Source organism: Fusarium vanettenii (genome assembly GCF_000151355.1).
Source record: "Fusarium vanettenii 77-13-4 chromosome 5 genomic scaffold NECHAsca_5_chr5_3_0, whole genome shotgun sequence".
NCBI lineage: Eukaryota > Fungi > Ascomycota > Sordariomycetes > Hypocreales > Nectriaceae > Fusarium > Fusarium vanettenii.
Genome location: NW_003315878.1, coordinates 352588 through 379738, shown reverse-complemented (window position 1 = coordinate 379738; position 27151 = coordinate 352588). Strand labels below are relative to the sequence as shown.

Genomic DNA, 27151 nt, shown 5'->3' with positions numbered 1-27151 from the left:
GTTTGACATTCTTACGACCGAGAAAGATTCATGAACCTTTTTTTTTATTTACGGTCATGAAATTGGCATTTGCAACCCGGTATGGGCATCATATCCAAAGAGATAGAGAGGGTTCCTCCTCCAAGGGGGGTCAACATGGGGCTGGGCTCCATTGTAATACAACTACTGCCAGGAGCAGAAGAATCAACATGAACAATTACTTTACCTTGCTTGACTATTTTATGAGGAGTGAAGGTGCTGTAAGAGATCAACATGGACAATTAGCTGGCCTTGTTTGGACCATTTGGCCTCTAGATGATGAACAGGTGTGACAAAACTTGGTATATTTGGATAGACATCCTTATGTGCTAATGTATACTCTTGGCGTGGTGCATACTATGGCGCTCTACTGTATGCACCGTTTACCAGAAAAGGCGTTGTTCCTGCTTTTAAGCGAGTATGTGCATCATGGTAAGACGGGGACATATAGGTGCTTCAATGTGCTAAGGGGTGCGTCCAATTTGCAATTATAACAAAATACTGACTCAAGAATAGTTAGGCATACATGTAAAATACACTATTTTTCGCTATTGATAGTTTCTACAAGACTTGAATTGACAGTATATTTTTGCATCTTCAACAAAAGCCTCCAAGCGTGGGAGGCTTTACGGTGGAGTACGCATCAACATGCCGCAAACGGCGGTAACCAATCCGGAGACACCGGACTGACATTTGTGCATGAAGAATAATAACAGCACATGTTATACATAGAATGCTGGTATATATCAACGCTTGCTTTGGACGCACAAGGCAATACCACCCAGCATGAGACCCATCCCAACTGCGGTATCTGGAGTAGACGATTAGAGACAACCCCTGGATAATGGGTATCGAAAACACTCACCTCGGCTGATTACCTTGCCGTCAACGTACCAATCACCGAGAACGGTGAATAGAAACGCCAAAGTGTTCACAATGGGTACTGTCAGGCTCAATTCTGTACAATTGTCATCATTAGCAGTTGATACAAAGGTTAGAGGTGGCGACCTGTCAACCTCGGCCGGTCTAGACTAGTTGGGAGGATCGACACTCCTTCTAACAGGCGCTTATCAGAGACAGTAGACTTACCTGCTTTACCAATGAGCAGAAAGAACCACACGCTCCCCGTGAGGTTGAGCACCAGCGGGATGGCGTAACGAGGGTTCCTCAGGAGATCGACAACCCCGAAGAATGCCCCGTAGACCTTGGGCTTGAGCCAGCTGGCCTGTACGGCAGGGCTCTCGAGGACCGGATGCGTCGGGGGGTTGTGCGACTGGGCGGCCCGGCGGATGAAAGGGGTCGTGAAGCCCCACGCGAGCCCTACGAGGATGAAGCTCAGGATGTAATTGAAGACTGGGGGCTTTTCGTCTGAGGTCATGATTTGTTCTAGGCTCAAAGGAAGGATGGATGCGTGGAGTCCAGGGGAGGGGTGTGTAGAAAGAGAATGTGAGAAGTGAGGGAACAGGAGGCTCGTGCGTTTGGGAGGCTTTCGTCTGGCAGCCCTGTGAGGCCTGTGAGCGGAGTTGCAAGTGTGTAGATGGTGTTGATCCAAGGTGGATGTCATCGACACAAGATGCCAGATGCGTTCTATTATTGGAGGTGGCGGGCACAGCCTCAGCCTCGCTCTAGCTGACGCTATTTGTTACAGGGGTCCCAGCAGACTCCAGATGATCTCAGGGGGCTTGGGCGTGGCTTGCTATTCCCCCACACGCCGCGTGGTTGGCTGCGCTGAAGTTTTTAGCCGCATTTCCTCAGGGCTGTTTCTTTGGCAATCGACATCAACCATCCCAACGGATGTCAAGTCATGCAGACCGCCCCGGGCGCTTGGGTCCCGCTCACTCTTGAGATCCCTGCTCAGCTGGACATGGGGTATAAGGTTCTTACACGACGTCATGTGCCGTCTTGAAAAACACTCCGAATGAGTCTGTGGTAGGCCTCTCTGATCCAATCTTTTCTAGTTGGGACCTCGTGCGGGTGGTAATGGACGCATGGCCAAGAGCCGCGCAGGGGGCACATCTTGACCCTGATTCGTCGGGTTTGACGCGGACACGCCGACGACTCTTTTGATCGACGTGGCGTTCAAAAGGTCGCCTGGATCAGTTTTCTTCGGATCAACATACAATATCCGGCATCACGATGATCATTGGCTTACTGGTTGCGGCCTTTTGTTTGATGAAGGACCAAATGCTATCCATGGATCCCTATCATCAATCAATCCCCTTTTCTCTGTGACAAGAGATGCACATAATCCGGCAATGACCGATCATCACCGGCCATCTCCTTTTATGAAAAACTCTGTGAGATCAGGTCTGACATGATCGCGTACCTCCGAGCCGTGTTACAGTATCATCTCAGCTCGTCTCTTGCATTCGGCTGAACTCTTGTCCTTTTTCTTTACCACTCAAATCCACCAAAAGACATTCTCAAGAGGAACAATTCCTGACCTCTCATTCATCATCTCACCTGAACCTTGATTCACACGGTGAGTCGTATGTGTGCAGATTCACGGGACTTCGCGCAGTGTTCGTGTCAGCACCAGACACGTCTCGACGTCATGCACAACGCGCCCATGATGATTCATTGACGGAGCAGCCCGCGTCTCCTTTGCTTTTTTTTGGCGTCTTTTTCTCTGTTGAAACAAAAACCCGTCATCTCGCCGGCCGTTTCTACAACGGGCAAAGTGTCTGTATTGATCAACCGTCAAAATTGATGCGTCATGACTTCATATCTTAGGCCCCCAACCCCGACAGTCTCAACTTTAACCCCTAGGTTACGACGTTAACAAACGGTGATATTTGCTGCAGCACGGTGGTAAACCAAAGTTCCTCTATTGACCGTGAATCTTGGTGGGGGACTTTTCCTCGTCTGCCTAATATCACCCAGGCCATTGGTGTTTACATTGTTCATGATGCCTCGCCGTAGCCCGGATCGGAACTAACCTTGATCGCACGAGTTAGCATCTCCCGGGCACGCCTTTTACCGAAGATGCCTAATACCATAGAGAACGAACTGGCATGCAACGGGAGGTAAGGAGTGTTTGTTCCTGACCGAGAGAAAGAATCCCCGTAGAAGTCTTACCCCGGATACGCCCACACGTCACCACTCTGCGATACCGTGCCGTCTCCAGAATGAAAGCTCCGTGATCGAGCGAGTAGGAAGTCGTGAAATGTGCAAAACTACCAGTAGCTTCACCGCCGGAATAGATGAGCTAGAGGATCAAGGAGGTCATCAATTGCGTCAATGAAGTTGCTTTTCACGGTCGTCGATCAAGAGCACATCGGCGATCTACGAGAATGAGTGTCGAGGAACAAGTATAAGAAGGGGACGTTGTTCTTCGAAAAGACTCTTTCATCATTCTCATCAACACAGCAATCCTCAGCAACAGCAACCACTTCCAACAACTCCAACCCACCACCCACAACCTTCAAAATGACCGATGCTCAGATCGCCGGCGGCCACAAGGCTACCATCAACAACCCCAACACTTCCGAGGAGGCCAAGGAGCACTCCAAGAAGGTCCTCCATGAGGAGTTTAACGACGGTGATGGTAAACAACCTTCAAATTTTGACCATGAAACCGATTCTAACACGCAAGTCAGTCCCCAAGGCCGGAGACAGCAAGGAGAAGAACCCTGGCAATGTTGCCGGTGGTCTCAAGTCGTGAGTTTCTTCGTCTTCAGAGGTATAGGGCTGTGCTGACCGAGTTCTAGGACCCTGAGCAACCCCAATGCTTCGGAGGAGGCAAAGGAGTCTGCCAAGGACCGTCTTAACAAGATGGGCGAATAATTTCACGAGCGATGGAATTCCATATGGACATCTGCAGCGACCTATCAGCTTTGTATCTAGCATGAGCAATCGAGTTGCTGCTTCACAATTTCTTGAACCACTGCTGTGACCTTGACCGAACTATACTTCATGCCCAAGCAAATATTCTCAACTACAAACTCCACATTCTTGTCGACAACCACACCTGGCCCGATATCATCACACCGGACAATATTATCAGATATGTTTCATGTTATGCACGACATCCCGTCAGGAGGGTTGTAGTGTCATAGTTTTGGTGGGAGCTGTTGGATGCCACAGGTGTGGCACGCATTCACCCCATGTTCATCTTAGCATACCTAGGTAAGGATGAAGGAGATGTAGAGATGAGAGTTTCTTCACATAGCCCTCTTACATGGCGTCAACCGCTGTCTTGGGTGGGGTTAAAATTGCAGTGAAGAGCATAACAGGCCTCAAAAACTACAGCAAATGGGGTTGATTCCAGTTTTTGCAACCTGAGGGGATGGTTCGCCACCGATTTGCTAGGCAAAGCTGCATCGAGAAGGTGGCCACAACATGAAACTCATCCGAGTCTAACATTTGCCATTCATACACAATAGGGAACAGCTAGCCTGCCATGTGAGGAGCATACAAAACCTCTCGAGCAATCATCAACACATCTTTAAACAACCAAAACACACGGACCCAACGCCATTCTCCGGCCAACCAATCTTGACAGCACCCAATGCCTGAATCATCGCGTCTCGGAATAATCGTTGAGCGCGACGCAAACCGCTCCTCTATGGTGCCCGTTGTACTGGCGAATGATCTGCTGGCTATGCAGTTCCCAAAGTCGCGCGTAGTGGTCCGAGCAGGCCGTCACCAGGTAGGCAGAGTCAGCACTGAAGGCGCAGTCCCAGACCCAGCGCTGGTGGCCGGTGAGGGTTGCCTCGAGCGGGTACGGCTTGGGTTCCGGGTCCGTGGAGGGCTCGATGTTCTTGACCTCCCATATCTTTGCCGTGTGGTCGGCGCTGCAGGTCGCCAACTTCTTGACGTCAGGTGAGAGTAGAATACGCGTGATGTATTCCTTGTGAGCGCTGAAGTGCGTGACTGGAACTAATTGGGTGCGGTCAAAGTTCTGGATAAGGTTCCATACAAACACGTTACCCTGTATATGTCAAGATCAGACCCTCAGGTGACACGATTGGAACTTACAGCATTATTCGCAGCGCATAGGAGAGAGCCATCACTAGCGACTGTCACGCTGGAGACTGAGACATCTTCCTCTGGGATAAGCTCGTGGGAACAGTTGTTCTCGGCCAGGTCCCAGACTCTCACGCTGCCAGACCGATCGCAGCTTATAATCTCACCCTGGTTTGGGTGGATCACAACATCATTCACAGGGCAGCCATGGTTATAGCTTCGTTGAATTGTCCCTGTCCTTGTCTCCCAGATCTTGACGGTACCGTCCTCGGAGCTAGTCACCATCCATTTTCCTTCGCAGTGAAAGGCGACACCAGTTATGTTGCCCGTATGGCCCTCGAAAGTCAGCAGCGGGTTCGGATTGGTCGACTTGATATCGTAGAGCTTGACGGTGTGGTGGCCCGCGGCGGCGAGGTATCGCTTGTCGGGTGAGATGCACAGGCGGTTCACCTGTGAGTCTGGGTGCTGGATGGTGCGCGAACATATACCCGACAATGCCTCCCAAAACCTATCGAGAGAAGTGTCAACTGTGGAAGCTCGTAGAGGAAGCGCGGGTCGAATCGAACCTGATCGTGTGGTCATATCCAGCTGCGACGTGGGTTAGCTCGCGAGTCGCAAGTCGTGGAGTAGGTCAGTCGCATTTACCAGTGCAGAGAATGACAGACATGTTGAAGACGGTAAATCAGTCGCTTGAAGCTCAGCTCATGGTAGACGAGTCCTCCAGGGACTTTGTAGCCTTTTCTAGGGTGACGAGGTTGAGAGGTAGCTCTGCGGGTATCGTAACTCCCATTGATTCCTAACTTTGGCCTGCGCTGCGCGGGACGCGGTCTCCGAGATGCACCAATCGGGGTATGCTCTAATCCGTGCGTGACCCCGATGTCAAGCATAACCCTCCTCCCTGCCTTCCTCACAGCACGACATCTACTTTTCTTATTTTTTAACCACAAACTTTTCTTCAATGCAAGTAAAGACCAGAAATCATCTCTTCGTGAACATGGGATTGTCATCGAGGCGTTTAGAGAACGAAATGAGTTGTTTCGGTATACATTCGGCATACAACATGGCTCATCCCATGAAGACGATCACAGGAATGACACCATCACGGGCTGGACTCAGGTCACATACGAAATGACAAGCTTTCAGACGAACAACTGTCCTTCTACGGGTCTCCACGGAGCGTTGCCTATCCGCCGAACTCGTCATTGTGTGTCGAGGGAACCTCCGCCTGTGCGACAGGTCACACGAACTCATCGACGTTTCTGTCCATGCCATCACCCGTCTCGCATATTGGCGACAGGTTTTTGCATGGGGTACTGACTCAGGACGTCGGGATTCTTTTCTTCGAGTGCTACCAGAACCTATCCACGCCAGCATGTTCCAGTGGACTGTTCAACGATTGGATCAGGCAGGTAAGCCTTGCTTTGCAGGCGGCTGCCCACAGCCGTTATGACAACGCCACGCTGAATCATGGCTGGACTCGAGTGCTACCATCTACACACATATTACTTGCTATTATTCTCAACATTCAGCCTCTATGCGTGATCCATGACGACTGTTTGACGAGTTCAGCTTGAGAAAGTATTCACCCACATGTCAAGTCCGGTCTCTTCTACCCTCAGCGGATACCCCTTGCCTTTGGCCAACGTCAATTTCAAATACCTCTCAACAACATTATCAGATCATTTCACGAATATGTCACAATGCAGGTCCAATGCTGTGCGACGCCGTTGGAGTTGACTGCGGCCTGTCAACCCCTGCTCTTTCGGAAATTCTTAGACATACCTACCGTTTTGTCTCAGATTTTGGTCAGAAAACCTGCCAACTCGGCTTCAGTTTCGGAGGATGCATCAGATATTCGTCAGTGGCATGCGCAAGTGCCGGAGCCCCTACTTGTAACGCCGAAGCCGAGAAGGTGGTTGACCTATCTGAGGCCCTCTCAACCGAGCATTTGTCAGTCAGTTATCGGACCAGAGTCCGAAGCCGAAGCCGCGCTATGCGGCACATAGTTGGGCTGTCTATTGATAGCCACGTTGCCCCACGAATCAGCTTGTCCCTCCGCTGAGCTGAGGCCTCGTATCCCCGGCCTTGCCATCGATTGCCTCGAGCTGCATTGCGGGTCATCTGATCTTTTGGCATCAACGTGGATGCCATCTAATCAAAGTAGCTCAACTGTCGGGAACTGGATCTGCAGGACTGAAAATCAAGGCATGTGGCATTATATCTCCTGATGAGCCTTGCTAGAAGCTTTGCGAAACAGACTCGAGATTGCCTTGTACCCAACTTCTACGCCAGACCCCCACCTTGATTCCCTCGACAAGTATCTACGGATGATGGGTTGTGAGTCGTGGACCAACTGAACCAAGGGAGGTGGAACATGGTGGTCAGATCGTGAATAGCCTCGTTTGCACTGGCTGACTTCTTGTGCCGAGCAAAAGGCCAGAGACGGCATTAATCAATGACAAACTCTCAGATTGGTCACAGCTCTTTCTACGAGTGATTTTTACTCTTGGATAACCATGAATGGGCAGACGACAAGGCGCGTGACAAGGGTCCCAGAGGATAAGAGGGTAGCACGACAAGATACAGCCAGGGAAGAGAAGCACACGTATACGTCGATGAAATCACAAAGAGTTGTCGGTCTAACTCGTTCTATTCCTGGGATTCGCTTGGTCGATTTAGGACGACTATTGTTGACCGGTCTAGCTGACGATGGGGAACACAAGCGTGGGATGTCGACAAAAACGTCGTGGCCTTGCATGCTTGGTCCTGTCTCGGGAACGGGCTTTTCGGCCCTCCCTGATGCAGAAACGAACATGTAAACGGTCTGCCGAAAAAAAGTCGGTCTAGTTGTGAAAGGAAAGAATCCTTGCTTAGCTGAACGGTCCCGACGCTTATCGGGAGGATGCACCGGGCGACGACACGGGACGGACGCGGGACGGGGACGGCGGCCAAGGCGTCCACAGCCTCGGGCCTCTACATGCTGGATAATACAGGCTGTTATGGAAACACTACAGAGAACCACTGGACGACAGCTGCATCATCGGATAGAGCCGTTTGTCAGTCATTGCTTTGCCTTCAGCCCAAGGCCACCTCCAGGTAAGGCTACACCTGACCTTGCACGAGACTCAGATATCTGCTTCTCAAACAAGATGTGACGTGTATTTGACGAATGACTTGGTCGACTCTTGCCCTACCCCAACAATCCCCTCGCACATGGTCTCATGGCTGATGCAGGAGCTTAATCATGGATGCACGCAATAGCATCTAGGTGCTTGTCTCTTGGAGCTGGAGTGCTGCGGCCAACCGCGAGGCCGCAGACGTTCAGCCGAATCCGCCGCTCTCGACGGGTCTTGACCCAAGTTGGCTCGTCGGCGGCCGGGGCGTGAAGCACGACCTAGCGATCATGCAGCAGGCCGGCGGGCTTGGTCAGCGCGGGCTTCCATTTGCCGGTCCTCTCCGGAACCGGTCAAGACGTCGAGGGATTTACTCCCCGCCCAACACTCCAGTAGGCACCGAGGATGTGGTCCGCGAGGCGCTCCTTGCGCAGACCGAGGGGGAGGCTGCAGGAGGCGTGGGAAGCCAAGGCTGCTCGCCATTCGGTCCACCGCGTGCAGTTGCAGTTGTAGTTGGAGCACTGCGGAGAAAGGCGTGGGCATGAGCATGGATGGGACGTCTGGAAATGAGGCCCCAAGATGACCACAGAGCGAATGTGGAAGTCGTTACCGCCTAGTCTTTTTTCCTTTCATGGGTTGGGCTCAGATTATGTTCCAGACATTTGACGGTCGAAGGTGTGAGAGCCCGAATCAAGGCAACTGCCCATCCTTGACATGATCGCCATCACAAGACCCGATTGCAGCCGGCGTCATGACAGCGGCTACCGACTCTGACAGACAGACGCGTTTGTGTCAACCCTCGTCTTGATAACTCCCCGTGGGGCGGTGAAGTGTTGGTTGCCGTCATGGACGGAAGGGACCCAGTCTGTTGGCTGTTATACTTTGGCGCCGTTGATGATGTCCAGATCCCGAGTATATATACCGGTAGGATTCCCAACGTCTCGGGATGGTGTTCTTTTGATCGAGCAAGCAAATTGAGCAACAGCAGCAAGATCAACTTGAACTTAACCTCATCTCAGACAAACGTCTTCCCAAGTTGCAACCATGAGCTCACCCCTTTCCTCATACGTCTTTGACGAGTATGGCATGACATGGATCACTTGTGATCTTTGCAGCGGCTCATTCCAACGCGAAGCGTATGTTTACTCATCATAATACTGTTGTCAAGCATTGCTAACCTTGAACTAGACAAATCTGCAAGCTCTGCCAAGGGAGCAAAGTCCGTAGGGTTTCCTACGACTATCTCGCGGCAGCCTCTGCTCCTCCGCAAGTGCAACGTCAAGGGGGTAACCCGCCTGCACCGCCAAAGCGCGACAACAACAACAATCATGGATCACCGCCAAGCAACCAAGGCGTGTACAGCCGTCGCTCTTCCTGATGGGCTCCCTGGACATCGAGGACCTGATGGGTCCGCATGTATATGTCAACCACATGTTTACGAGGGTTATGAGTCTACGAGAGTTGATGCTTTGAGATACCTTGTTTTCTTTTTCTTTTTTTCCCTTTTATTTAATGACGGAACGATACTATGGGCAATTGTTTGAGGAAGATGTGTTGAGTCACTCGTTGATGAGCTACTTGATTTGGGCATTAGAGGCAACATCATATGCTTCTCTGCCGTGTCTAGAAACCTCGACAGCAACTATCTTCTTTCCAAGCACTTACTCTGTTCTTGAGTGACAGTGAATTTATGACTGCACAACTTATCATGACACAATCTCTCTCCAGCTTCACTTGAATAGTGGTCAATGAATGCTGTTCTATGAGACTATGCCTTGCATTTATCAGGTTTTACTTACATGGCACCTCGTATTCAATGTCCATCTTGGACCCAAGTCAAGATTGATCCCAATTGGTGTTGTATATACCCAATTGATGGTGAGCACAGAGCAACATAGGTTGCAACATAGGTTCCAACATGGGCAATTAGCTATCAACGTCTCCTCATTTCATTTGACTCTTGTAATCCCAACTTGGGATGAGAAGATTAAATACACAGGATTACTATAGCTACTCTTAGAGGAAAATAAGCTAATACCTTTGATATAGACTAACAAAACAAAGTGAGATGGCGGTATAAGATGTGTATTTCAGCACCAGGAGAGAGGCGGTTAAGATGATGTGTTTTAATTCACTGTCGAATTAGTGCTTTAATCTCAGAATCTCGGCCAGTTTCGGAACTACTTTACACCCCGAACATACTATTTTGTACTATCTAAACCCTTAGGAAAGTCGTAGAGCGGACAACCGCCTCCGTCGCTCCCCATTACCTTTTTCGTCCTGACAAATAGCGTCCCTCACGATTTCTTTTTGCCCCGCGACATGCCGAACCCCATCGCGTAATTCCCCACCCCCACTTCCATCCGGTCACCGGAGGCGAGGAGGAGGAGTAAACGACATCTCTCTGTGCATGATATATAGCCATCTTCTTTCTCCTCCTTCTATTATATCTCACCATGCGAACTGCTCTCCGTCGAGTCGCCATAACCTCAAGATCCCTCTTCTCATCCTCGATCCCACGTACCTGCTACACGCCCTCTCTCGTCCGAAAAATGTCGTCAATCCCCGATCCAGTCCTCAAGAAGCCCGTCAAGCTGTCTCTAGTGCAGCTCGCCTCTGGAGCAGATAAGCAGGCCAACCTCGCCAGCGCAGCCTCGCACGTCGCCCGTGCCGCAGCCTCAGGGGCAAAGATTGTCGTCCTTCCTGAGTGCTTCAACTCGCCGTACGGAACGAAGCACTTCCCTGAGTACGCAGAGACACTCCTGCCGAGTCCTCCCTCCCGCGATGCCGCGCCTTCGTTCCACGCCCTTTCGGCCATGGCCGCTGATAACGGCGTCTACCTCGTTGGAGGCTCAATTCCCGAGTTCAGCCCTGACACGGGAAAGCACTACAACACCTGTCTGGTGTTTGGGCCGGATGGCAAACTGCTGGCTACACACCGAAAAGTGCACCTCTTCGACATTGATATTCCGGGCAAGGTCACATTCCGCGAGTCTGATGTCCTGAGCCCAGGAAATAAGGTGACGCTGATCGATCTGCCCGAGTACGGCAAGATTGCCGTTGCCATCTGCTACGATGTGCGCTTTCCCGAGCTGGCCACCATCGCAACCCGCAAGGGTGCCTTTGCCCTCATCTACCCCGGAGCTTTCAACACCACCACTGGCGCTCTGCATTGGCAACTTCTCGGCCGAGCCCGTGCCGCCGATAACCAGCTCTACGTTGCGCTGTGCAGTCCCGCCCGCAACGTCGACTCGGACTATGTTGCTTGGGGTCACAGTCTTGTCGCCGACCCTTTGGCACACGTCCCTGTTGAGGCTGATGAGAAGGAGACCATTATCGAGTGGGAGCTTGAGCCTGAAAAGATTACCGAGGCAAGGAGGAATATTCCCCTCAACACACAACGGAGATTTGACGTGTATCCGGATGTGAGCCAAGGAAAGGTCCAGTTCGACGAGCTATGATTGCATGAGACTAGATAATAGAAACCTGTCAAAATCTATAGACCTTCGCATGTCCTTGATCAAGCTGGTTAGTGATATGAAACATGGTTAGAGCACTTTCACATGGACAAAGACCCAGATGAGAGATTGAAATCCTCTATATTTCATGACTCCATGAGCCCTACTCGCAGTAACGCCAGAGTCTTTTCCGTATTTTGATGCATATCCTGGCATCCATGAATCCAAATGGCCACCTTGACCTGGTTTTTCCCCCGTGATCCCATTTCCAACATTAAACTCGTAAGCAATGCCCAACCCAGTCGTATCTCGTTTTCGGTCGTTGCTAATGGTGACCTTACTCGAGGGCCTTCTCGGCAAACTTGGGCAGGACGAAGCTGGCCTTGTGGATCTCGGAAGAGTAGTATCGGCACTTCTCATCCTCCTCCTCCTTGGTCCACTGTCGGAGAGGGGTCTTGACGTCGGCGTTGGGGTCCTTGGAGCAGACCATGAAGCCGATCTGGCCCGAGGGGTAGGTGGGGATGGTGGTGTAGGCGTACTCGGCGACGGGGAAGATGGAGCGGCAGTCCTTCTTGAGCTGAGTGATGAGAGGCAGGTGAAGCCACTGGTTCTCGGCTGTGGCAGAGTCAACTGTGTAAGCGTAGTCCAAGCATGAACTATCGCGCAGTGCAACAAGTAACGAGGCAGGAACAGCAGAACGCGGCACGCATAAAAGCAGGAACGGAAAATGCATGCTAACGCGGGACTACCGGAAGCTGAGCTGGAGAAGCAGCACTGGCTTCTGGTAGTCGCTAGGTCGGGAGTAGCACCATGATGTGCCAATCGAGGGAGAGCCCATGAACACCAGCCAACTTTGACAGTGAAGGAATCCCCGATTCTGCCGTTCCTAGTGACCCCAGTTACTTCCCTGAGGAAAATAGGGAACATACAACCTTGGGTAGAAATGACACCGCCCTCCTTCAGGGCATCGTGGAGGAGCTTGAAGTAGTTCTTCTGGAACAGGGCCTCGGCGGGGCCGTCGGGGTCGGAAGAGTCGGTGATGATGACGTCGAACTCGTTCTTGTAGTCGTCGAGGAACTTGAAGCCGTCGCCGATGTGGACCTTGACCTTGGGGTGGTCGAAGCCGACGGACATGTTGGGGAGGTACTGCTTGGAGAGACGGACGACGGCCTGTGTGTGTGAGTATCCGAAGTCTGTGAGTGAATCCTTAAGTTCATACCTCGTCAATGTCGCAGAGAATGGCCTCCTCGACGCAGTCGTGCTTGACAATCTCTCGGAGGACACCGCCATCACCACCACCAATGACAAGAACCTTCTTGGGGTTGGGGTGAGAGTTCATGGCGAGGTGGGTGATCATCTCCTGGTAGGAGAACTCGTCGCGCTCGGTGCACTGGACGACGTTGTCCAGGACCAGGACGTTACCAAAGTCGGTAGACTTGAAGATGAGAACGTCCTGGTACTTGCTCTTCTCGTGGACGAGGACCTTCTCGACGCGGAGGGTCATGGCCTGGCCGGGCCACATCTCCGAGATCTCTCGGAACCAGCCATCTAGAGATTGACGAGTCAGCCGATGTTGGGGTTTGGGTTGAAGTGCGAGTAATGGAGCGGTCTGTCGGTGGGTTCATCATGAGGGGAAGCTTGGGGTATTCTCCAACAAGGGGTGAGGTGAAGTTGAGCTGTGGTGTCGAGATGAGGTCGACGCGTGTCATTTATTCGAGGATTGAATTCTTGGTGCAATTCTCTCCAGATACGGATCGTCGGGATCGGATTTTTGAGGATATTCGCGACAATGGGGGAGACGAAGTGGGATGGGCGATCATCATGGGAGAGGGGCAGCGCGGGGTAGAAACTTTGTGTGTAGAACTCACCCTTGATGGTCTCGTGGGTAATCTCCTCGGAAGACATTGTGCTGAAGAAGCGTAGAGATTGAGAGTGAAAGCGACGATAGTTATGAAGCGACGAGCCGATGAGTCCAACTGCGAGCGGTGATGAAAGAGTCGAAAAAGGTGCGAGGCTTGTCTTTTTAACGAGTTCGCAGCCACGACGCACCTGCACGTACCCGGACCTTCCTGGTGGGGATGCGGGTAAAATTTTTGACGCCCACCGCAAAACAGACCACGGCAGCGTCATAATTTTTTGTCTCACACTCACTACTTGGGCACCAATACCCTCCAGACCCCAACTTAGAACCCCAGATGTCGATTAGGCGGTGATGGAAAAAAAAGAATGGGGTCCTACGCGAGGTATTAAACAGCATCCTTGGACATCAGATAACATTGAACCGTGCAATGGCTGTGCCTGGAAGGGTGTTCCCAGAAACATGATGACCTGGCACCACTAGCAGAGAGTGCACTGGCCTTGCTAACCCATGTTTTTTGCGTCGAGTTTTTTCTTGTGTCTAAAGGGCCAAGACAAGCTTACAGCTTCTGTCTGTCAAATTGCTGCCCCTTACAGTTAAAGACATTAGACGTCACTGGGCAGAACGTGGGGTCTTGAAGCCGCTATTCTCTCCAGATATTTCCATTTGTAGTAACTAGTTAAGCATCACCGGCTGCTGGTCCGGTTTGTAGACGGCAAGAGTTCTCCCGTCCCGTGGGTCGAGCATGTTGGGCATGGTATATCAATCGACGTATCATGATAAGAGTCTACCTACCAGCATTCACCACTGTAAGACCCGAGCTCAGTGTTACTCGGATCCATGTACGACTCTCGATACCGCCTCAATGCTTGAGCAATTCACAGCTCAACGTCATCTTCTTCCCACGTCATAGCGGGTTATCATGAAGCTAGAAGCATGAGCTGAAGGAGAGCACGGTCAACCAACATGCTCCGATTGGGCACCGACCTCGAATGTTCACCTAACCCACTCACTGCCGGCGGTCGAGGGAAGAAAAAAGGAAGAAAAATTACGGTGTGTTCCCGGTGAGCTCAGTACCTGCGTTACGCAGTGTGTCATGCGCTGCGCTGCGTCTTTTCTGCACACAAGGCCAATGGGGCGCTCGGGTATGCTCCCCGGAGTCACAGCACCCAATGAATTCCATTCCTTCAGCAACTCATTCTTCAATCCTCTTGAGCCTCCCGGCGGTAAGCTCTCGTGGCTTGATGCTGGTATGCGCAGGTACTTGGCGGTTAGAGGCCAGTATCGAATCATTCCCTCATATCATGTCGTGGGGGTTAATGCCGGGTAGGGAACCGGGACGGGCATCTGAGAGTGTTGGCTGTATAAAGCCCCCATAGTCGTTGGGCTGCTGGTGTAACTCAAGCCATGGCCATTGTCACGCTTCTTGTCAGTTGCAGCCACCTTTTGCTGGGGAACTGTATTACAGCCATCGGAGCATGGCGTTGTACGCACTTTGCCTAGGTTGAGCTGAACGAGCTCTCCTGCATATCTCTGCAACAACTAACATTGCTTGGCCCTTTGTCCCGTAGGCTCTGCTGAACCTGCAACAGGAAAAGCAATGCGCGTTACCCCGACATTACCTCGCATTAGTCAGGATGGATAGTTCTCTGTTGGTCCCAAGACTGCAAACGAAACACTCATCGTGATTCTCGACTACGGTATCACGGTAGTCAGTCCCCCTACCCTGGACTTTAGCCAATCACCCACATCCCATGTTTCAATGGTTCACGCAGCTCCCCGAGAGTCATGCCAGGACATTAGTCAAGCATAGCGAAACGACGCGTGGGCAACCGTTACGATCGGGCGATGAGTCCTTTTCTCAGTCCCGTATATCCTTCGATGGATGGGCTTGCCCAGGACCCCTTTAGCTCGGCCGTTGGCAACTTGAAACCCCGAATAACAGGGGCCGCGCCAACTTCCCCTGGTCTTCCCAACGTTGCAGTGTGCCCGCCAAGGCAGGATTCCTGCCCTCGACTTGGAAGGCAGGGATATCCCTCTATTCGGATACACTAGCTCTGGCTTCCGGCACAAGGTCCAATGGCGCCGAGCGCTGCCGCAGCCGCAGTCTTGTGCCTGTATCTGACGATCAGGTTGAATGGACCTGGACCTTGACTGGCGTCCACCCATAAGTAATTGCGGGTTGGGCGTTGGTTGAGATTTTGCCCTTCAATCCTACGCGTTCCAGCATCAGGTGCAGCAAACAAACAAACAAATATAGACCCCGGCTATGGTTCACGAGAGGATCCCGATCCCGAGCTTACGGACCCAGCCCGAGCAGCTCCACGCCGGCCTGAGTGCGCACCTGCAGCGAGATGGCATATCCATAACTTCTCCACCACCATCCCAAGGTTTCTGCAACTCAACTCAACCCAGCGCCCCTGTTCCCAGCCAGAACATATCTTTTCCTTGCCTTGGCTTGTCTGGCCCGGCAGCTCTCCATCCGGAAGTGCGGAATTCAGTCAACCATTGGAGAGCTAGCCTTGTTGCTTGCTGCCTCTAGGATTGCAGTTCATTTTGGCCTGCATGAATTAGCAGTAATCCGGTGAGTCGTTGATGCATGATGATGGTCCCCGGGGACTGGTCCCGACGAACAATAGGATAGGAAAAAGTAAAGAAGAGAAGAAAAAACAGTCGAAAATCTCACATATTTTGGTTCATCCAAAGAAAAACCACTCGCATCCTTTGCCCAAGACCGGCCTCTGATAGTCTATGCCCTTATTGGGCTGGACTCCCGTGGATTTGCCCACCAAGGAGCCGCCACCCACATCAGGGGACGATGACCTCTTCTTGAGTTTCCAAGGTTGATGAGTGATGAAACATGGCTCCAGCGTCCGGCCCAAGACCGTGGACACACGAGATGACACCACAGGCATCTGCTTCGCTCGCCTGCAGGTGGGAAATGCCCTGCCTCTTTGTGTCTCTGATGGCCTGAGCTTTCCTCTTCCTCCCCGTTGAGAGATCCAATGCCACTGCTGTTTCGTCCAGCTCATGGTGGAGCGGCGGACGAGCAGCAGCTTGACGCCGTTTCCGAAGTCTCCATGTTTTAGCGTCCCTTTTCGCCTCTCTGGCTTGTCAAGTTCTGCGCCCAGGTCTTGGGGTCCTGTCCTGGGCTCATCAAGTTAGGCTCATGAATTCCGACGCCATGTCGAGCCGGTGGTCAAGCCACAGTCTCAGAAGGGCAAACTTGCTTATTCCACGATGCCGTTTCCTGGGGGTTGCGGAACTGGTCCAGCCGGCGGCCAAACCTGTTGAGCCCAAAGCTGGCACGTACAGTAGTCCAGTTTGTCTGAAGGCATCGCTGGAAGCGGACACTTTCTTCTCTGCGCATGTTTTTTGCGTCTTACGCCCCCCGGTCTCTCTCAACGGAGATTGGTGGGGGCGCAGCCAGGAACACTCGAGGCAGTTCCGGGAACGTCTGCAAGCCAGGCCGGGGTTGACCCAGGTTCGCAGAAGTGCCAGAAGGATCGCTAATGGCGATCGCCTGCACGAGGACGGAGATGCCTTCCTAGACTTTGATTGCGAGATGAGATGAGGGTTCGTTGAGCTTCTCAGTAAGCACATTCTTCAGTCCTGAGAGCTCTTGAGTCCCAAGTCATTGCCATGCTTCGTAATTTTCCACCTCGAGGCTCAAATCAGAGAGATCCCGCCAGCTGGTTTCCCCTTGTGCAGTAGCGCATGCCCTGGCGTTGACCTCTGGCAGAGTTGACGACGGATCCGGTTTAGCCATGAATCTTGGAGCAGAGGGGGGGATGCTCGTTGCTTTTTTCTGCTGACCCACCATTGCCGCAACCACCAGGCGAGGCTAATCAAGTCCCAGTGTATCCGTACCCAAGGTTTAGGTATCCAGAGGCACAAGAGTGCACAAAGCTTCCTTCCTTGCCGGTCTCGTGGGTGAACTGATGGACAATATCTCGGGATTCTGCCGTGAGTCCGCTTCAGGGGGGAGGGGAGAGAGCAGAAGTGTGCAGTAGCGCAGCGTCAACAGGGTTAAGGAGGCTGCTTAGGAAGAGGTCGGCAAGGAATGGAAGCGTTATGATGCTTCCCACACTCCGTCGACTTTTACTTTGACGTTGAAGTTCTGGCGGTTGCCTTTACGACTTCAGCGTTGAGTAAGTGGCGGGTGTCACAAGCGTCTCGCCATCTCTTGGGGAACAGCCCACCAACACGCGCTGGACCACATGGCAGCACGGGCAGACAGACAGACGGCAAACCTTGGCTGCTTGGCCGCGGATGGCATCCATTCCACGACGGCACGGGCAAGCAATACAGCAAGGTCCATATGCCGGGCCATGGCAGCGGCAGCGGCAGCGGCAGTGGGCGTAGCGATGCGAGACCACTCACACCTGGAAGCATCGCATCGACAGTTGGTTCGCGGGGAACGTTCCTAGCATCCATCCACTGGGGATCCATCATGACCATTCGCCTTGCCTCTGCAGTCTGTCGACCCAGCTGCAGAAAGTGGCCGGTTCAGGCCTCTAGAGCGAGGCTAGAAGAGAGGAGCCGCACTGCTCCGTCCGTCGGCGCCCCTCTTGGGTTGTATCGCGAGAGGGCGAGAACTACAAGTCGCCTTCTCGAGAACATGTCGTCGACCAGGGTCTGGTGTTTTAAGGGGGCGAGCCGATTGTTGGTGTGGAAGGGCGATCTCCAGCACGAGGCCAAGTACACTGGTGGTATTGCTCAGGGGGAAACTACACCATGTGCTACCTCTGAGATACATGACGGGAACCCATCAAGATGCCCCATCCAATACTTCAGAACCCCTTGGAGCTCTCTTTTCCCACCGTCTACGGGCGCCATCCAACCCCCGTCGTAGACTCCACTCTCACGCCAACGCCAACGCCAACACCGCATGCCCCTGCTGGGGGCGGGCTCCCTTTTGCCTTGTGCTAGACAAGCGAATAATGTGCATACAGTCTCCAGAGCCCAGAGACAAGCCCGAGACAGAGACGGAGGAATCAACAGAGACAAGACCAGGTACAGGAGAGTCAGTCCCAGGAGCTCGTTTCTGCGCCGGATGGATGTGGATGTGAACGTGGGCCTGGCTTGCCTTACCAAGACGCGACTAAAAAGAATGTCCCGTCCCGTCCGTCATAAAATATCCATCCCATCCATCCATGGATCCCGGCCATGGATGCTCGGATATTAATAAAGGACCCCGTCTCGTTATCCCTCGTCGTTCTTTTGCCTTTGCCTTGTCTACAGTGCCAGCCAGCCCAGACTTGTCCTGTCTTGTACCTTGACAGACTGACTACCCGTCTTCGTCCTGAACTGTCCTGTCTCGTCTCGCCTCATCTAACCTAACCTCGCCTCCATCTTCTTCCCTCAGGCTGGTTTAGGTTTTTTGCTTTCTTCCTCCCCCAAGGCCCACGGGAATGGGAAGCTTGTTTCTGCTTTGCGTCATCATTCCGCATTCGCCAGCTCCGAGACATCACCTGGACCCTCGTTGAACGCTCGCTCGCTCGAATTCGCCCCGTTTCGTCTTTTCCCGCGACATCCCGTCACTCTTGCATTTTTCCCTTTTCCTCGTCGACCGTCGATCCAACGCTCTTCCTCTGAAACCTTGCAACTAAAACCGATCCCGCCAATTGCGACAACGTTACTGGACGCCCACCCCCTTCGAGAGGAACCCTTTCTCCTTCAGGGCAGCTTCGTCCTCCCGATCTTCCCGCGGACAACCAACCACCGAGTCCGTCGTCGAGCCCCGCTGTCGCGCTCACATCTAGTCTCCGGCGCGACGCCATCTTCCTCTTCCAAAAAGCTTCTGACCTCGTACGGTCTGGTCGCACAAAAGCCTTGAGCGCACAACAATCACCTTTCAACCACCACCCATCATGTGCTTCGGCAGCCGAGACAAGGGCGATCGCGGTCAAGCTCGCTCTCGCGACATTGATCGCCAGATCCGACAGGATGAGAAGCGGCTTTCCAAGGAGGTTAAGCTCCTCCTATTAGGAGCTGGAGAGTCGGGAAAATCGACCGTCCTGAAACAGATGAAGCTCATCTACTCCCAAGGCTTCAGCAAGAATGAGAAGCTTGAATGGAAGCCCGTCATCTTCAGCAACATTGTCCAGTCCTTCAAGGTCATCTCCGAGGCCATGAGCGAGCACAATATTGCTTTCGAGAACCCCGATAACGAGGCAAGTCATTTCCACCCTTACCTCTACCCGTCTCCACTGATGCGACGTGAATGCTACGCGTGGCATTGTAGAGGCGGCTGTGTGAGACATTCTAGGGTTTGACTAACAAGCGCTGCAGAAACACATGGCACACCTTCTCGTTGAGCATGAATTGAGTCCCCATGATCGAATGCCTGTCGATTACCTCGAGCCCATCAAGGCTCTGTGGGCCGATAGCGGCGTTCGATCTGCTGTTGAGCTGGGCAATGAATACGCCCTACATGACAACCTCACATAGTGAGCATCCCCTGATGTATGGCACAGGCCCCGCGCTAACTTGTCTCAAGCTTCGTTGAGGATGTCGACAGGCTCTGGGCCGAAGATTATGTTCCCGACGACCAAGATCTTCTCCGATCCCGACTCCGAACCACAGGCATTACAGAGACCATCTTCGACCTCGGACAGTTGACGTACCGAATGTTCGATGTCGGTGGCCAGCGCTCAGAACGAAAGAAGTGGATCCACTGCTTCGAGAACGTAAACTGCCTGCTGTTCCTTGTCGCCATCAGCGGATACGACCAGTGTCTAGTGGAAGACAAGGATGGTGTGAGTAGATTCAACCCCCGCCACTGGAAGACCCATACTGACTGAGTCGCGTAGAACCAAATGAACGAGGCCCTCATGCTGTGGGAGTCGATCGCCAATTCCCACTGGTTCACCAAGTCGGCCCTGATCCTGTTCCTCAACAAGATGGACCTGTTCAAGGAGAAGTTGCCCAAGAGCCCCATCACCAACCACGGCTTCACCGACTACCACGGCCCCAAGGATGACTACAAGGCCGCTAGCAAGTACTTCTTGGACAAGTTCAAGGCGCTGAACCGGAACACGGAGAAGGAGATTTATGGCCACTTTACCAACGCCACCGACACAAATCTTCTCAAGATCACCATGGCCTCGGTGCAGGACATGATTATTCAGCGTAACCTGAAGCAGCTCATACTGTAAGGCCCCTTCAGGTCTTGATCGCGCATTCATATACTCAGGCATATTGCCCTCTACCAAGATACGATTGAGCACCACGACGTCACCAAACAACTGGGACGGACGACAGCTCTCGGCTGTGGCGACAAGCTACGGCTACATCTTCAACCTCATCCCCATCACCACCACTCATCTTACTCTCACTCTCGCCTAGGTGCCGCCGGCGTGGGGCCACCAGCAACAACGAGAGAAGTCCATGCGACACCTATTCCCCTTTTTGGATTGTACGTTTTCCATACTAGAGTAGCTGCGTTTTCAGCTCAGGCCAGCCGAACAACGCGATATATACGTTCGATATACCCTTCTACCAACACCAACCAAACTCACCTCGAGTTGTATAACCATCCCCCCGTGGAATGTAATCTCGGGAAAGGCTGTCGCCTAGGGCGGCACTGGGATGATTACCGGAAGAGCCATCCGGAACTGCAGCGCAGGGTGATAAGATGGGAGATGAGTCATGACTCGCTGAGGTCATGAGATGAAATCAAAAGGAGGTGGAGAAGGCGCAGCGGCTGTCTGATTATATCATTTTCTGTCCATTTGCATGATACCTAAGGGCGCACCCTATTCCATTTTTTATACGCTTGAATCGATTACTCTCTTGGAGAGAAACCCACAAACACATCACATACTGTACTTTTCAGTGGCACATTTACGAGGCGCACGGCAAACAAAAACAAAAGAGATTATCTAGATAGAGTAACACAAGACGATTGCTCAGACCACATGCAGGGAACGTTATCGCGCCGTGAAATTGACCTGTGCACGCACGCTTGGGATTGCTCGCCTGGCTAACGCGCCTCCGGCTCTACGGAGCATCAGCATGCTCCGTACTGCTGCATAGCTGATGATGGGCATGTCCATGACCACATGGCTGCTCGGGCCATCTGAAGAGAGGGGACATCTGCACGCTCGGATACCTGGGGGTGGGACTGTGATGGATATCTCGTTGTTTTTGGCTCCGTTGCCGGGGGCCGGTTAGAGATTGATGAGAAAGGATCTGAGCATGTTGCTTTTTCCCGTCAATGACGAAATTCACCTTGTGGGTTTCGGATGACAGGAGAATATCAGATGCGAGATGATGTTGGTTCATGATATATCGAGCAGGACGCGCATCGAAGTTGTCGCAACCTGAAACTATCTCTATATCTGCGACCCGCGGTGCAGGGAACCACTATAAGGGTTCTGTGGCCAATGCGAGATACCGGGCGGCATTCCTTCACGATATAAATTAGTCAAATGCGCCGTGACAAGTCAGGTGAGGCGAGAGTCTGGTTCTTGGCTTGATGAGATGTGATGCGTTGCATAGTTGGTAGGTGACAAGTTTGGCGATTACGTTACATATAGGAGGAGACCAATTTAAAGAAAGGTTATGGCCGCATATTCATTCAGCAAAAGAGGATTCTCTTGAAGCTAAAAAGAAAGGAAAAAAAAAAACAATGTTTCTGCTGTAAGATTTGATGGGAGCATTTGTGATGGTTGATATAGACGGCCAACGGGTGTGGAGTTTGACAGAGCTAGGTGGTTGAAGGCATATCCAACACTCCACGACGGGTGATAGTGGCTCACGAGAGACCATGATAGCCCTATACAAGTACTCTTTCAGGAATTTCTATAAACGTAAACGTGAATTTATCCAGCTATTGTTCACAAGTAACTACTATAGAGCTGCCTTTCACCAGCATCTCTGTGTTTAATTGCCCCAGAGTCGATGCACCCTTTAGGCTAGGCGGGTCTGTCGTGTAATCAGGTTGCCGTGATTGGCTCAGCCTATGTTTCCCTTGAGAGGTTCAACTCAACACCTTAAGACTGGTTATAATACGAAGAAGCGTTAGATGAGACTCTTGATAATAACTCTCCTTTACCGTATATGTCTATTATCCCACACAGTCAGATTCTTAGTATCTAATACATGAATAGTTATATATGAGGGGTTCCTGACAATAGCCTTCATAGGAGCTATAGAGGTAGGTTGCGTGTCAAATATCCGCTGCTAGAGAGGGTTTGTCGCATTGTCGCACTTCTTCTTCAAGATTGTCTTGATAAGAATGTATATTAAATCTTATGTACATACTCTGATCAGACCGGTGTTTTAGTTACCCTCAAGGTTCGCAAAAATGGATTGATGGCAGCCATCAAAGTGAATACATAACTGCCCCACCTGCTCCCACCCACCTCAATTTTCATCCTTCATCGCGCCTCATCGCCCCTCAAAACACCAACAACAACCACATCTACACCTACAGGAACACTAGTACATGTTCCGTCGCCTCTTTGCCATGGCCGAATCAGCCCCCAAGCGTATCAAGACCTCGGGTCCCCTCATCGGAACCCACAACGGCCACTTCCACGCCGACGAGGCCCTCGCCGTCCACATGCTCCGTCGTCTCCCCGCCTACCGCGACGCTGGCCTCGTCCGCACCCGTGATCCGGCCGTCCTCGAGACCTGCCACACCGTCGTCGACGTCGGCGGTGAGTACGACCCGGAGCGACGCCGCTTCGACCACCACCAGCGCGGCTTCGCCACCACCTTCCCCGGCCGCCCGACCAAGCTCTCCAGCGCCGGCCTCGTCTTTATGCACTTTGGCCGCGCCATCGTCGCCGATCGTCTCAACCAGCCAGAGGACTCGCCCGATGTTGAGCTTCTGTACAACAAGCTGTACGAGAACTTTGTCGAGGCCCTCGACGCTCACGACAACGGTATCTCCCTCTACGACCCCGAGGCCATCGCCGCCGCCGGCATCGAGAAGCGCTTCAGCAATGGCGGATTCGGCCTCGGCGCCGTCGTGGGCCGCCTGAACCCCAACTGGAACGACCCCGCGCCCGCTGATCGTGCCGAGGCTCAGGCTGCTGAGGATGCCAAGTTCAACGAGGCCAGCCGCCGCATCGGCGAGGAGTTTGACCGTGACCTTGACGGCTACGCCTCATCCTGGTTGCCCGCCCGCTCCATCGTTGAGCAGGCCTTTGCCAAGCGTTCGCAGTACGACGAGCAGGGCCGCATCCTTGTCCTGGAGGGTCAGTCTGTTCCCTGGAAGGACCACCTCTACGCCCTCGAGAACGAGGTCCCTTCGGTTCTCTACGTGCTATATGCGGAGAAGCCTGAGCCTGGCGCCAAGTGGCGCATCCAGTGCGTTCCTGAGAGCAAGGACTCCTTTGTCAGCCGGAAACCACTGCCCGAGGCCTGGAGAGGCTTCCGTGACGAGGAGCTCGACGGCATCAGCGGCATTCCTGGCTGCGTCTTTGTCCATGCCGCGGGTTTCATCGGCGGTAACAAGACTTTCGAGGGCGCCAAGCAGATGGCGACCAAGGCCCTGGAGTAACACCTCCGAGGCAGGAATGACGATTCAAGATATATACGATTTTGGGGCATCTTCTTTTTATAAAAAATGAGAACCATGGACCGGTACCTGGAGTCTGGGGAAATACAAAAAGGAAAGAAACGAGATAGAAAGGGTGCTTCAGCAAATGAAGCGGATAGCTAAACGACCAAATGAACATGATGATTTCGACGCGGGAGAGACGACAGGACAGGACATGTATCGCCGAAAAGTCCCTCCCCGCTCAGAAAAAGCAACCCATCTGAAAGGAGATCCCCGTTCAGGATCGAAACAAGCTCCCTCTTGTGTGCGTGCGAACCAGATTGTTTGCCAATTCCCAAACGCCAACTGTGCGATCCTCGTAAGTCATGAATACCGAAATTCGCAGTCCACGCAAGCCCACCAGGCTTCCTTCGTACAAGAGTCAATCCACTCGCCATATTTCGCACATGATAAAAAGAAACCTTTCCCCTTGATCTTACTTCCACGCGCAATTTTTGTCTTTTTCTCTTGTCATTGTTTTGCCACGTACAACTGTCTATCGTCGGATGGGGATGGCCTCGCCGCTGGCGGCAACAGGCTCGGGAACGGCAGCATCGGCGTTCTTGTCCTTGTCGGCTTCGGCCTCGGCACCGTCAGCCTGACCCTCCTCAGCACTGGTCTCGCTCTTGAGGAAGCTGCTCTCCTTGATGGGGCTGCCGGCCTGGATGCCGGGGATAGAGCCGTGGTGGGCGTGCTTGGGGACGTTACCCGAGCCGTTCACGGGGGACGAGAGGTGGGGGATGTTCTCGGGGACGGGGTGCTGAGAGCCGACGGCGCCGGCATCGACACCGTCGCCCTTGCCGGCCTTGGACATGGCGTAGTCGCCCGAGTCAAAGTACTTTCGGTCCTTGAGATGCTTGGCGAAGTGGTCGGAGCGGGAGGGCAGCTTGCCGTACAGACGGAAGAGACGCTGCTCCTCGGGGGAGAGCGACTTTGCGGGGGAACGAGCGTTAGCATAGGACGACAATATTTATTCAGAGGTTGACAGATGCGGCGGGCGTGGTGTAGGCGCGAAAGGGGGAGGTTGTGTCGTCGTGTGAGGGTCGAGTCATGATCGGGAGGGGTCGAAATCGTCCGTCTCAGGTGGGATGGAGGGGATTCCTCTCAAGGGCGGCGGCTTACCTTGACGTCGATCTTGTTCTTCTGGTGAGGGTTCATAGCGAAAGACACGCGTCGATTCGAGATGGCTAGAATGAATTTGACTGAAGGCGGGAGAGGGAGAGAAAATCGAGGTTTTGTCGCTTTTTTGGAGGGGGATGAGGTTGGCTCTCCTCAGACTGACTGGGGGGGAGAGGGATTCTGTTGGAGGAGCCAGGAGAAGGTCGCAGGTCGTGGTAGGGGATCGTGCCTGATTGGGCTGAAGAGCGTATGATGTAGCTGGGAGGAACGCGGGCACTAGTTGGGGGGGGGGTGAAGGCTTGTAAGTAGCGGGGTTAATCACTGTGCCGAGGGATGAAGTCACTGGTTCAAGCCCAACTTTGTACTTGGAGATTGGAACTTTGGTTACCCACGGGCGTCCATGTCTAATCTTTTTATCTCCCTTCGGGAACGAAAGTGACATATGTCAGGGACCACGTCTGATATCTTGGTTAGTGGTCGAGGCACCGATGATAACGCTTCTTTGAGCCCTTGTTTCTTTTTTTGTGTTTCCCCCCTTCTTGTGTTTCATGCATTCATCCCCTAGAGGGCAACGTCACTGGTTGAAACCACCCATATCAGCGGCTGATATGCCACGCGTTACGAGGGCCCAATGTCGAATAAACACTCTGGTTCATGCTCTCCCGGGCGACACAGTATCACTGACATGGCAACAATAACAACAGATGGACTCTATGCATCTCAAAAAGAGTCAGAGACAGCCACCTTGTGCATAAAGTACACCTTAGTGCTTCTCCCAGGTCTCGTGGTGACCCGTGCTCCCCTGGTCCCTGTCGTCAGTAGCCGTTGGGCTGACGTACCGTCCTCCCGTGTCCCACGGCCATGGCAGCAGGACGCCGAAGAAGCTGGGGGGGGGTTGTCCTCGAAATGGGCCGATGTGATGCTCCAAGATGATGGATTGACGAGCCGGGTTGGCCAGGCAGGAGAAATCATGAGGATCGTCAGGGCGTTCCCTTCACTCATTACAGGTCCTTGCCCGAGCTATTAGAGACCGGGGGTCCGATCCGGACTGTCCAAGGGGAGGGAGCCACACTTGGGCACCCGGGCCCCAAACGACGGGCATTGTTGGGCGCTGGCTGCCGGGGAGGGAAGCACGGGGAGAGAGGGTGTCGAAACACGTCCTCTAAGGATCTGTGACGAGGTTGATGAGAGACTGACGTTGTCGAGGACCAGAGATTGTGTCTGCCTGTCATGGTCCATCTTTATTGGCACTGGGGGACCACGACCAGCAGAGATTCAACCGGTGAGATTCCTCGAGGCTTTCTGGTTGGCCGGTTTGGTCGTCACCTCGATAAGGACATGAGATGCTTCTATTCTCATAGTGCGGCTTACCTACCACGCTGCATCAACTCACATGGCAATCTTCTAGCGCCATCGACTAACAGCACGAAGGAACATCACCAACACGGTCCGCTGCCCCGTCGTCCATCATTTCTTTTGCCGGCATTCCATCTCCGGACTATCATTGCCATCTAGTTTGGGAGCATTGGTAAAAACCCATGTTGTATCTATCCAGATCTTGCTTCAACCAATACTCACATCCTCCTTGTTCAACCACAACACCAGCTGACATCTCTCTCCAGTGTCTCGCCTCGTGGCAATCGTACGACAATGTCCATCTCTTATCAAAGAGCGAGGCAAGGCAAACCCAGCTCTGGGTTTCGAGGCTTGGAGGGGTCGTGCGGCTTGTGGTGATCGTCGCTCTCTCGCGATAGAGTTCGCGGGCACACCAAAGAGAGCAGCCATGCACCCCGCAACCCGCGGCTGCGGACCCGCGGTGCTAATGCAGAGATCCAAGCGAGCGAGCCTTCAGCCCGTCCGTCCAGGTGAAAGGGCCGCTGACTGATGGGTGGTGCAAGGTAGGGCGAGTTGAAGGTTTGGGTTGGCAGCAAAGTCAATTCCAGTGTCCCGTGCTTTGATAGTATCGGCAGTTCAACCAACTCGATAACCAGAGGACCGAATGTTCCGAGTATCATACAGGCATATTGTAGTAGCTGGTTCTCGAAGCTCGGCAATTGCTTGA

At 52.8% G+C, this 27151-nt stretch overlaps 7 protein-coding genes across 7 annotated transcripts; 3 read left to right on the top strand and 4 right to left on the bottom strand.

Moving 5' to 3' along the window:
* Positions 1 to 764: 764 nt before the first annotated feature.
* NECHADRAFT_80290 (uncharacterized protein) lies at positions 765 to 1396 on the bottom strand (the record flags this gene model as incomplete). Its single annotated transcript, XM_003050697.1, has 3 exons — positions 765 to 820; positions 884 to 976; positions 1108 to 1396. The coding sequence occupies 3 exons, from the start codon at positions 1394 to 1396 to the stop codon at positions 765 to 767; spliced, it is 438 nt and encodes a 145-aa protein (XP_003050743.1).
* A 3141-nt stretch (positions 1397 to 4537) lies between these two features.
* NECHADRAFT_41290 (uncharacterized protein) lies at positions 4538 to 5653 on the bottom strand (the record flags this gene model as incomplete). Its single annotated transcript, XM_003050696.1, has 4 exons — positions 4538 to 4921; positions 4999 to 5494; positions 5553 to 5574; positions 5632 to 5653. 4 exons carry the CDS (start codon positions 5651 to 5653, stop codon positions 4538 to 4540), a joined length of 924 nt encoding a protein of 307 aa, XP_003050742.1.
* A 4998-nt stretch (positions 5654 to 10651) lies between these two features.
* Positions 10652 to 11560, top strand: NECHADRAFT_80288 (uncharacterized protein; the record flags this gene model as incomplete). The annotated part of the gene is made up of 1 exon (XM_003051070.1): positions 10652 to 11560. One exon carries the CDS (start codon positions 10652 to 10654, stop codon positions 11558 to 11560), a length of 909 nt encoding a protein of 302 aa, XP_003051116.1.
* Positions 11561 to 11894: 334 nt separating this feature from the next.
* NECHADRAFT_40897 (uncharacterized protein) lies at positions 11895 to 13462 on the bottom strand (the record flags this gene model as incomplete). Its single annotated transcript, XM_003050695.1, has 4 exons — positions 11895 to 12172; positions 12487 to 12727; positions 12777 to 13105; positions 13426 to 13462. 4 exons carry the CDS (start codon positions 13460 to 13462, stop codon positions 11895 to 11897), a joined length of 885 nt encoding a protein of 294 aa, XP_003050741.1.
* Positions 13463 to 19288: 5826 nt separating this feature from the next.
* Positions 19289 to 20575, top strand: NECHADRAFT_40554 (uncharacterized protein; the record flags this gene model as incomplete). The annotated part of the gene is made up of 4 exons (XM_003051069.1): positions 19289 to 19595; positions 19702 to 19867; positions 19918 to 20176; positions 20231 to 20575. The coding sequence occupies 4 exons, from the start codon at positions 19289 to 19291 to the stop codon at positions 20573 to 20575; spliced, it is 1077 nt and encodes a 358-aa protein (XP_003051115.1).
* Positions 20576 to 22890: 2315 nt separating this feature from the next.
* On the top strand, positions 22891 to 23931 carry NECHADRAFT_41930 (uncharacterized protein; the record flags this gene model as incomplete). Its single annotated transcript, XM_003051068.1, has 1 exon — positions 22891 to 23931. The coding sequence occupies one exon, from the start codon at positions 22891 to 22893 to the stop codon at positions 23929 to 23931; it is 1041 nt and encodes a 346-aa protein (XP_003051114.1).
* Positions 23932 to 23970: 39 nt separating this feature from the next.
* Positions 23971 to 25242, bottom strand: NECHADRAFT_100480 (uncharacterized protein). The gene is made up of 2 exons (XM_003050694.1): positions 25093 to 25242; positions 23971 to 24901 (listed from the first exon to the last, which is right to left on the bottom strand). Exons 1-2 carry the CDS (start codon positions 25126 to 25128, stop codon positions 24467 to 24469), a joined length of 471 nt encoding a protein of 156 aa, XP_003050740.1. The 5' UTR covers positions 25129 to 25242; the 3' UTR covers positions 23971 to 24466.
* Between the last annotated feature and the right edge of the window lie 1909 nt (positions 25243 to 27151).

What these genes read in the sequence shown, in the direction of transcription:
- NECHADRAFT_100480 (XM_003050694.1), bottom strand. Translation starts at nt 25,128, where the DNA reads ATGAACCCTCACCAGAAGAACAAGATCGACGTCAAG. An exon ending in AGAACAAGATCGACGTCAAG is followed by an intron (nt 24,902 to 25,092) that starts GTAAGCCGCCGC and finishes TCCCCCGCAAAG; the next exon opens with TCGCTCTCCCCCGAGGAGCA.